The 10,764-nt window shown below is 34.7% G+C and overlaps 2 protein-coding genes across 2 annotated transcripts; both read left to right on the forward strand.

Annotated features, from left to right (window-relative positions):
- The first annotated feature begins 875 nt into the window (after positions 1-875).
- Positions 876-2,252, forward strand: LOC131033820 (uncharacterized). Its single transcript, XM_057965109.2, has one exon. It carries the CDS (start codon positions 1,380-1,382, stop codon positions 2,109-2,111), a length of 732 nt encoding a protein of 243 aa, XP_057821092.2. The 5' UTR covers positions 876-1,379; the 3' UTR covers positions 2,112-2,252.
- A 5,092-nt stretch (positions 2,253-7,344) lies between these two features.
- On the forward strand, positions 7,345-9,149 carry LOC131033818 (uncharacterized). Its single transcript, XM_057965105.2, has one exon. It carries the CDS (start codon positions 7,930-7,932, stop codon positions 8,659-8,661), a length of 732 nt encoding a protein of 243 aa, XP_057821088.2. The 5' UTR covers positions 7,345-7,929; the 3' UTR covers positions 8,662-9,149.
- The last annotated feature ends 1,615 nt before the right edge of the window (positions 9,150-10,764 follow it).

Raw genomic sequence — 10,764 nt, forward strand, 5'->3', positions numbered from 1 at the left:
TTCGAATCAGTTTGTCTTGAATATAATCAATGTCCTATTGGCCCATGTGCTAGAAGCTTCAAGTTGAGTATTCTCCTAGATCAACTATTTAATTTATGGAAAGACTGTATAGAAATCAAGTGTCACTAAGAATTGCTTTTAAGATATATATTAGATTATCAATATTTTAAAGTTAAAAGTCTACATTTAGACACAACATTACTATATTTAACTTCTTACATTTACATTGTTTGTGTGATGTATTTTCAAAACTAAATGTCAAATTTCCAAATTATTGATTACAAACAAGACAAGTCTAAGTCTTGCCTCTTACCTCAACAGCCAATCTTATTATATATTTAAACAAAACAAGGAAAACTACTTTAACACCAAAATATTGACTCATCTTCATCTAGTGATCATTAATCCATAGCCTAATTTCATATTTTAATTATCTATTCCATTAATTTAACAAAAACGACTAAAAAGGTCAAATTTACTTGAAAAATACAACAAAATAAAATACTCTCATAATCTAGGCGCTTTGATTCAAATAATATGTTTGTTTAAGCTTTGTTCAATATAAAATAAATAAATAAAATGTTTATTATATTTTAATTTGTTTGGTATACTAGCTGCTGTTTGGTATACTAGCTGATGTTTGGTATATTTTAATTGGTGCCAAATAAAAAATGTTTTTGCACAAAATCCTCAGGAGAAAAATTGGACAAATGTAGGGCTGACGTGGCGCCCGTCAAATTCGAGACATTTATGTACTGTACTTGAAACGCGAACTCTGTGGAAACGCTCTACTACTCTCTACTGTGTCCAAGTAAAACTAAGATATACGAGGAGATTGTGCTAATCGATAAATTTTTAAAAATAGAAATGTTTCTCTGGATTCGGGATTTCTTCGAGCTGCTTGCATCAGATTCATAAAATATTACAAGTTTGAGTGAAGAAATGCACCAGACATGTGTAACAGTAGGATTCCTTTTTCCGCAGATGGTCACAAGTTCGAATCCGAGCCAACCCAGCCAATCAGTTAAAACCGTAGGAACATGAAGAGCGACGTTCAACCGATTCCTCCCAGGGTTAGTCACTGTTCTGTGCGTGGGGCCTCATGAAACAGTTCCACCGTCCGTCCTTTGCTTACAGAGAGCCGTATGTATTGGCACCTTTGGGCTCCACTAACAAAAGCACTCGGCGTCTGCGCTCGTCGGCACGCGGCAGGGCTGGAACAGGATTCGAACTCTTGACCTCTATATCTTTATCTATGGTTCCGTGACTTGAACGACTGCGGAACTAAATTTCAGATATGCTGTATTCTTGACTACAAATGAAGCATCGAGCGCGGTTCATGGAGATATTTTGAAGAATTCAAGTGCTGTGAGGGCGGGATGAGCGTACAGAGTTCAGAGCAAAGCTTTCCAGATGCTTCGTTTCAATCCAACCCTTGTTGCAGTGACTCTGGCGAGGATTCTCCCGAAGGACAGGAGAGCAAGTCGACTTCTCTCGTCAAATCCTCCTCTACACGCCAATGTCTCGGGTTCGAATCCGAGGCAGGGGTTTCTTCTTCCTCAGATTACGATCTGCTCTACGAAGCAATCGAGGGCTTGCAGACCATGGAATGCAGTAAGTCGAATAAAAAGGGGTTTAAAATGAAGCGGAAAATGTGCCGATCGGACTGCAAAAAAAACGCCACTGAAAAGCGCAGAGAAAATGTCAGCGGAAGACGCCAGGCGTGTAACTGTGTAGCGAGCTTTGCCGCAGACTGCACGGCCGTCTGCTGCTGCCCTTGCGCGATTCTGCATATCTTCATCCTCGCCTTTGTCAAAGCCCCTTCTGTTTTTGCCAGAAAAGCTTTGCGCTTTGTGAAGAAAAAGGCTCGCAGTAAAAGAAAACTTGACCAGAAGAAGGCGGCGATTGATGATGACAGTGAGGACGATAATAGGGAAAAGTCTCGGTATTACACTCCTCCCTGGTCTTGCAGGGAGTCTCCAGAGAGGCGCAGCGCTTTGGACGGATCGCTCAGTCCCAAATTGGATAACCAGAAGATCTGGTCAGAGTTTTATGCGGCCGGTCGCATGGGATTCGGGGGTTTCCCATTTGAATGGAACAAGGAACCCTAATAGTCAACCTGAGAAATTAATTCAATGTTGCTTCTGTAGGTGCCTTCCGTCCGGTTTCTCTTACTCTGTATTTCATTACAAGAGCCTGTATTCCATTGCAAACCCGCACATATAAATGAATTTTAGGAGATTTACTGTTTACTTTTCAGCGGCACAACAAGCTATTGTATGTTTTGATGATAACCTTGGTGAGAATTGTGGCAATGGTGATTGCTATGGCATTTTGTTAGATTATTTTCATCTTTTAAAAGTTATCGCAAAATACAGTCGAACAGTGATATATTTAACAGTAAGGATTTAAAGAGGTTTATAGATAGAATATTAATATTCAGTACAGGATTCGGTTTTGATAAAGAGTTTCTGTTGGCCAGCTTATCGCCTTCAGCTTTAATGTCTGCCGTAACACTGTAAAATACTGTAATATTTTGTAAACCTATTTGGATTCTTCTTTCCTGCATTTATGGTAATATTTTTCTTTACCTTCTATTTTAAAAATTCATTTCAATCTCTATTTAATTATTTAATATGGTAAAAGAGTTCCATTGTTTAGGTCGCAACAATTATTATAAAATGGAGAGAAGAAAGAGATGTGAGTTGCTGTTGATGTAGTCTGTTAGTGAGTCATCACATCAATTACCGAATCATCAATCATATTTATATGGCAGGTGTCGATTATGTGGAACTGCCTTCGTCTGTGCCCCTTACATTTATTAAAAAATAAGATTATTAGATTATTATTTTTAATTAATTGAAAGAGTTACCAAACTAATAATTAATATTGAGCAATTAATAAGCATCTTTTATAGCCCGTCTCTCAACTCTAGAACAACCTAGAGAATATGTTTAGAATAATCGAGAGTATATTCAACACTAGTATTTTAAGTTGTAGTCACTTTTATATGTATTCATAATAGTTTTAATATGTATTTGGTGTTTATTGATGTTTATAGGAGTAATTTTTTATTTTAATGGTAAAATGCATAAATTTATTAAAGAAAAGAAAAATACAATAGATATCAATAAATTGGAAGAAGTCTATCAAGTCAACAAGCTAAAAAATTTGAGAGAGACAAATCGGGTTGACTACAAAGAAGCAATGCATAAAGAAGGCAGCGAAAAGCTAAAGGTTTGAGCAACAATCAATTACAATAAGAGAAAAGATTATTATTCTCATGGTGAAACATCTTGAAGATTGTAAATTATTAGCCTCTCATCTAAGAATGAAGTAGGCAGCCTTACCCTCTCATCTAAGAATGAAGTAGGCAGCCTTACGTGCTTTCAGGTTAAAAGCATATCAGTTTATTTAGTTAGATTATTCCCTGAATAACTAATGGAGGGAGTTGTACCTATCTAAAATTAAGAGGGAAGTGATGTATGTCACACTTACCCAACTGTTTAGTTGAAGTTTTGTCTTTCAAAGAGGGTAACGGAGTTGTGAATCAATCTAATTAAAAGAAAGATAAAATCTGTTCACTAACATGTTTATATTTTAGATCTACTATCTTATTAAAATTGTAGAAAGGGACATTACATGATCCATATATGTCAAGTAAAATGTATCAAAAAGATAAAATGAAACTAAAAAAAAAAAAGAAATTGGAGATTAAAAAATTTAAATTTATTCAAAGAATAGAAGTGTTTTTATACTTATGTGAATTTTCCAATTTCTATAGGCAATGAATATGGAATTATCCCAATGAAAAATAAATCACTATGGAAAAAATATTTTTTCTTTTCTATTTGAAGTAAATAATTCATCACTATACACCAAAATGAGAATTTGCAATGAAATTTTAAACTTTTAACATTTAGGATTTGAATAGGTTCCTCCTTTAGCTTGGGAAAAGACCCCCGCACCTTCAAAAATGTAAAAAATGGGGTTGAGAGTATGTTTTGAGAATGGGAGGTTTTTAAAGTATTGTATCTTACTAGTGGCTTGTTCAATATTTTATTTCCTAGTTTTGGAGAGACAAGAGACTACGGGGTAAATTCTATGTTGAACCCACTTATTGTACTATTTCTTAAGAGTAATAAAATTAGGTAGAAAGAATTTTCCACTACCAAGTTAATTTGGCTTCCTCGCACTAAGATTCTAAGATAAAATGCTAATATTTTTGAATTATTTCATTTACTTCATATGTACACAATTTTCATACCTTAAGCTACTTCATACGGTTCAAACAAGCAACAATTAGAATAATTTCTTGTCATTCTTAAATTCAAGATATCTAAGAGCTTATAGATTTGGTTCTAAATCAATTTATCATGCAAAATATTTTTTTATAGTTTGTTTATTAACTGTTTCTCTAGGCTACAATGATCTTGTGGGGGGAAGAAATAGATCCATTTACTATCAAATATTTTAGTGTATTACTGCCAAGGTTTAAAAATAGTTTGCTAAACGGGGTTTAAAAGGAGAAGCATTTTCATCAAGTAGGAATGGTTCAAAGAGAATAAGGTATCCACACATAACTTGAAATGGTTAATTTTGTCATATTCGAGTGCAACTTTTTGAGGATTACTATGACAATTATCCTTCCAACTACAACAATGGAATACTCCTAGGCTATGGGTGACTATAAAGTTGAGTGAATCTCCAAAGAGGGCTAGATCTCTTAGTACATCACCTAAATTAACATTTCTACTACTTCTACAAGGAAAAGGAATAGAAACTAGATCTAAAAATTGAACTAGAAACAAAACATAATGTGATGCACCAAAAATTTGATGGAATTGCACTTGTTGAAGCATACAAAATATAGTTAAAAAGGTCAACTAGCTATGCACAACTCAAGTTTCAATATATCCGCATAATTATTTCATAGAGAGGTTTTGAATCTATGATTTTCATAAGGAACTTTGTTCACAAGTGGGTTTATCACGAAACTTAATTGAACAACACAAACTATGACCTACAAAACAATATTATTGGATAAAGATGAGGAAAATGAGACATAAATCAAGGATAATTATTTTAACACAAGATATAATCAATCATTTCACAACATGCACAAGAATATAACTTCAAGTAGGCAAGATATGGATTCCTTTATTATTTAAAACACGTGAAAATATGTTATAGCAATGATTTTATATAAATATATTCCAAGAATTAAATAATCCATCATAATAATATTTGTTATATAATGGAGATCTATTTTTAATTCTTGGAGATCCACTTTCAAAGGCTAAACTAAAGTTTTGTGACCTTGAGAAGAGAAGGATCACTTTGAATCTAATGAGAAGTTGATTGCATGTTGGGTTAAGTGAGAACTAGGAGGTTTGTGCTAACATGTCAATTGTCATGACTAACTTTTTGTAATCAAACTAGAGGTTTTTGTTGTTCAGCTTTTTTAGATATCTCTATTGATGATATGATACATGGCATGCAAATGGCATGTTTTGGGCTTCAAAACAATGGCCAAATTGGAAAAATAATGTGATCCATCTCCTCATGCTACCAATACTTCGCATGTTGGCTTGTATTTCGTAAAAAAATGTGACTTGGCAATTTTTTTTAATTTGTCGATAGTCTACAATCATCTAGGAAGGAAATCAAGGCTTTGGGTACTATTGAGAACAAAATTGAGAGTTCGAGGAATTCTTGGAAAACTTGAAACCTCTGACACCTCTTTCATTTTCCTCACCAATTTTCCCTATTCCTTTTGTTGCCTTATATTTCATCATTAAAATTTTAATTAAGGGTTAGGCCTTTGGCCTAAAATTATTTAGCCTCTTGATCTCCTCCTTTCTCCCATTGTCAATGCCTTGCCCTTTATCTCTTGCGAATTCCCTGTATTTCTATTTTTAGTTAGGAGTTGGGGGTTTCATTTGGAATCTGTCCTTATCTATCTTAAACCTTTTTCTATCCAGTTAGGGATCAAGGTTTCCTTGGTAACCAAAGCCTCATGTTCCATTCCTTGTCTTTGTTTTCCCATCACTATTGTCAAAGGTTGGGGATTTCTCAAGAACCGAAAACCTAATTGTAGGTTCCTAAGGCTCTCAAAACCTCTAACAACTTTGATATCTTCTTTCTTTCCTTTACCCTTTTTTTATCATTGGTTCCCTTATATCATCTATGTTTTCCATTTCCTTTTCTTTTTATTATCTTCTTCCTGTTAATGATTAGAGGGTGATCATGAAGCTACAAAACCATTGACAATCCATAGAATTTGGAGAATCATTTTGGATGTTGATGATGGTTTTTGTAATAGTTGTCAACATCGACGATGATTTTCAAAACTAGAAAAAACTTTGACTCGCCATAACTTAGCCAATTTTTACCTAAGTTTTAAAAAATGTGAACTAAGAGTGTCCATTTGGGCTCTCTACAAGATGAAAAGCTTAGAAGACCCCTAGACATAACCAATTTTTTTATATATTGAAGTTTAGCTAAATGAATAAGGGATAGGGCAAGGGAGAACCATAAGAAGCACAACTAATTCAAATACCCACAAAAGAGTAGTACATATAGGAAAGGATTTGGAAAGTTCATTATGCATAAAAGAGTTGTCACAATAATCGTTTTAAAGGAGTTGTCGATCAAACACTATTCTTAATCAATTAAATTATAAACATTTCATTAAAATCTAATTAAATCAATATTTCAGAAATAGAGAACTAAAAAGGAAAAATACAATCATTTAGTCTTGAAAATTCTTTAAAATAAAAAATAATATGAAAACTGACTAGTCAACTAATGAACATTATTACTAATTTAAAAATACAATAAATAGTTGATCAAATAATATAGTTAACATTCTTAAGTTTCAATTCCTTTCTTTCTTAAATTTTAAACAACATAAAAATAACCAAAAAAAAATTCTTTTACTACATCTAATAATGATTTTAAGTTTTTTCCTTTAAACTTTTTATAATCTAAATGTGAAACATTTTTTACCTTACCTTGATTGTACTTGCTTCATTCCTATGACTGAAGCTATTCTGGCTCCAAAACAAACTGTTTGTACAGCGTGATAGTGACGTGTTAGTCAATCGCAATTGTTTATTGTAAAATCGACGATGTAAAACGTGCAACTAACACGCATGTTAGTCAATCCGTAGTACCGTTTTGGAACCAGAATAGACGAGTCCCATTCCTATCTTCCCACCAATATCTACACACTTTATTACGTGGATCTAAAATATTGAGGAGAAAAATTGGACAAACGTAGGGCTGACGTGGCGATTGTCAAAGGCTAGGCTCAAATGTATCAAACTTGAAAGGTGAACTCTTTGAAAACGCTGTACTACTGAGTCTAAGTAAAACTAAGATACGAGGAAATTGTGCTAATCGATAAATTTTATATGTTCCTCTGGATTCGGGATTTCTTCGAGCTGCTTGCACCAGATTCCTAAAATATTGCAATTGTGAGTGAAGAAGTGCACAAGGCATGTGCAACAGTAGGATTCCTTGTCCGCAGAAGGTCACAAGTTCGAGTCCGGGCCGAGCCAGGCAATCAGCTAAAACCGTAGTTAAATAAAAAGCGACGTTCCATCGATTCGTCCCAGGGTTAGTCACTGTTCTGTGCGTGAGGCCTCAGAAACAGTTCTGTGCATACGGCTTTGCTTACAGAGCGCCGTATGTATTGGCACCCTCGGGCTCCACTAACAAAAGCACTCGGCGTCTGCGATCGTCGGCACGCGGCAGGGCTGGAACAGGATTCGAACTCTTGACCTCTGTATCTTTATTTATTGCTCCTTTGACTCGGACGCCTGCGGAAATAAAATTCAGTTCTTGTGTAATCTTGAGTGCAAATGAAGCATCGAGCGCGGTTCATGGAGATATTATGAAGAATTCGAGTGCTGTGAGGGCGGGATGAGCGTACAGAGTTCACAGCAAAGCTTTCCAGATGCTTCGTCTCCATCCAACCCTTGTTGCAGTGACTCTGGTGAAAATTCTCCTGAAGGAAAAGAAAGCAAATCGACTTGTCTCGTCAAATCCTCCTCTGTACGCCAATGTCTCGGGTTCGAATCCGAGGCAGGGGTTTCTTCTTCCTCAGATTACAATCTGCTCTACGAGGCAATCGAGGGCTTGCAGAGCATGGAATGCAGTAAGTCGAAGAAGAAGGGGTTTAAAATGAAGCGGAAAATGTGCCGATCGGACTGCAACAAAAACGGCATTGAAAAGCGCAGAGAAAATGTCAGCGGAAGACGCCAGGCGTGTAACTGTGTAGCGAGCTTTGCTGCAGACTGCACGGCCGTCTGTTGCTGTCCTTGCGCGCTTCTGCATATCTTCATTCTCGCCTTTGTCAAAGCCCCTTCTCTTTGTGCCAGAAAAGCTTTTCGTTTTGTGAAGAAAAAGTCTCGCAGTGAAAGAAAACTTGACCAGAAGAAGAAGACGAATGATGATGACAGGGGGGACGATGATAGGGAAAAGTCTCGGTATTACAGTCCTCCCTGGTCTTGCAGGGAGTCTCCAGAGAGGCGCAGCGCTTTGGACGGATCGCTCAGTCCCAGATTGGATAACCAGAAGATCTGGTCAGAGTTTTATGCGGCCGGTCGCATGGGATTCGGGGGTTTCCCAGCTGAATGGAACAAGGAACCCTAATAGTCAACCTGAGAAATTTGCTTCTTATTTATACAGTCATGAATTTAATTCAATATTGCTTCTGTAGGTGCCTTTTGCCAGGGTTTTCTCACTCCGTAATTCATCACAAATCCATTAATGTAAAGAACCTGTATTTCATTGCAAACCCGCACATTAAATGAATTTTAGGAGATTTACAGTTTCCTTTTCAGCGGCACAGAAAATTCTTGTATGTTTTGATGATAATCTTGGTGAGAATTGTGCCGATGCTGATTGCTGTGGCATTTTGTTTGATTATTTTCATCTTTCAAAAATTATCGCAAAATACAGTCGAACAGTGATATATTTAACAGTAAAGATTTAGAGAGGTTTATGGATATAATATTAATATTCAGTCCAGGATTTGGTTTGATAGAGAGTTTCTGTTGGCTAGCTTATCGCCTTCAGCTTTAATGTCTGCCGTAACACTGTAATATTTTGTAAACTTACTTGGAGTTTTCTTCTCTGCATTTATGGTAATATATTTCTTTACTTTGGTAAGATTCGTTTTTTTTCAGAAAAAAATTTCTCTCTCAATTCATTTCAATCTTGATTAATTCTTTAATATGGTAAAAGAGTTCTACTGTTTGGGTTGCACAGTGATTATAAAGGGGAGAGGAAAGAGATGGATGTTGGTGTGGATGTAGTTTATTAGTGTGTCATATCACATCAATTTCCAAATCATCAATCATATTTATATAGACCTGCCCTTATATTTATATAAAAACAAGATTTTTTTAATTTTTTTTAATAAAACAAAAATTAATAATAAATTTTGAGCAATAAACAGGAATTTTCTATAGCTAGCCTCTCAACTCTAGAACATCCAGAGAATATGTTCAGAATAATCGAGAGTATATTCAACACTCGTATTTTAAGATGATGTCAGTTTTATCTATTCATATTCTGTGATGAGATGTTTATTTTAATATTTCTTTGATGTTTATACAAGTAAATTATTAATATTTCATGCGAAGTTATTTAGCTTAATTTTAATGAAATGGATACAAGATTGGTTAAAAATTAAGTAATTGTATTTTACAAAAAGTATTGTTTAACTTGATAAAAAAATATTGTTTATTTGAAAAATGATTAAGTCAGGGGATCTATATGGAATGGTTTATAAGGCACAACATTTATTGAAGTTTTGGCACATGGGATAGTAATTTAAGAGAGTTTGATTTTGGAGAAATTTTATGGTTAACGTACTTGAGTCAAGTAATATTAGGGTGGCTAGCCTCTTGAAAATCTCAAAGCTTCACTCTTATGAGCATCAACTACATGTAAGGAATACTAACTACACCATTTGTGCTCATGAAAAATAGATTCTCAAGAATCACTATTCAAGAAATGGGTTGATAAAAATTAACTCAAAACTTTCACCTTACATAACTTTGTCTAGGTTAATTACACAAAGTCAGTTAATTGTAGTACAAATTTATCTAGATAATAGAATTGGGACTTTAAAATTGAACTCAAATGAACATTACAATTAGATAAAATGATAGAAGGATTTGGTCAATATTGGATAAATATTGTTGGTGCAAATTTGAATCAATTCATCACTATCATGAAATTATGACATAATTTGATGAATCTCCCAAAATTTGAATTGTCATAGAAAATCTTATGGAGTGATTTTTCAGTCATGGTTTAAGGCTAAAAATCATGGTTGTCATGAATTTGAGCTATTGCATGGAATTAATTTGAGATGTGTGGAAATGATATGATAGAATTTGTCTTCCAAATTGCTCAACATCACCTTCTTATTATTTAAATGTGTCAAGGTTGTGTCTAAAGATGTCATTGGCGAACTTGTGGACTCCATAAGTAGATAAGCTCTCCTAGGTCAAGCCCCTTGGTAGAGTAAACTAATGGCAATGAAATATATAGACTTGACAACTTTAAGAAACATACATGTAGTCCATCTAACGATGATGTAGAATTTGATTACCATTTTCTCTTTACAATAGAAAGTGTATTATAATTGTTCTCCTCTTAGCATTCGATGATCATTATTAGCATTAAGTGAACACTTAATTATTTTAAATACTATGACATAGCAACATGACACATGAAAGGTGT

This window comes from Cryptomeria japonica, chromosome 3 (assembly GCF_030272615.1).
Source record: "Cryptomeria japonica chromosome 3, Sugi_1.0, whole genome shotgun sequence".
Classification (NCBI taxonomy): Eukaryota; Viridiplantae; Streptophyta; class Pinopsida; order Cupressales; family Cupressaceae; genus Cryptomeria; species Cryptomeria japonica.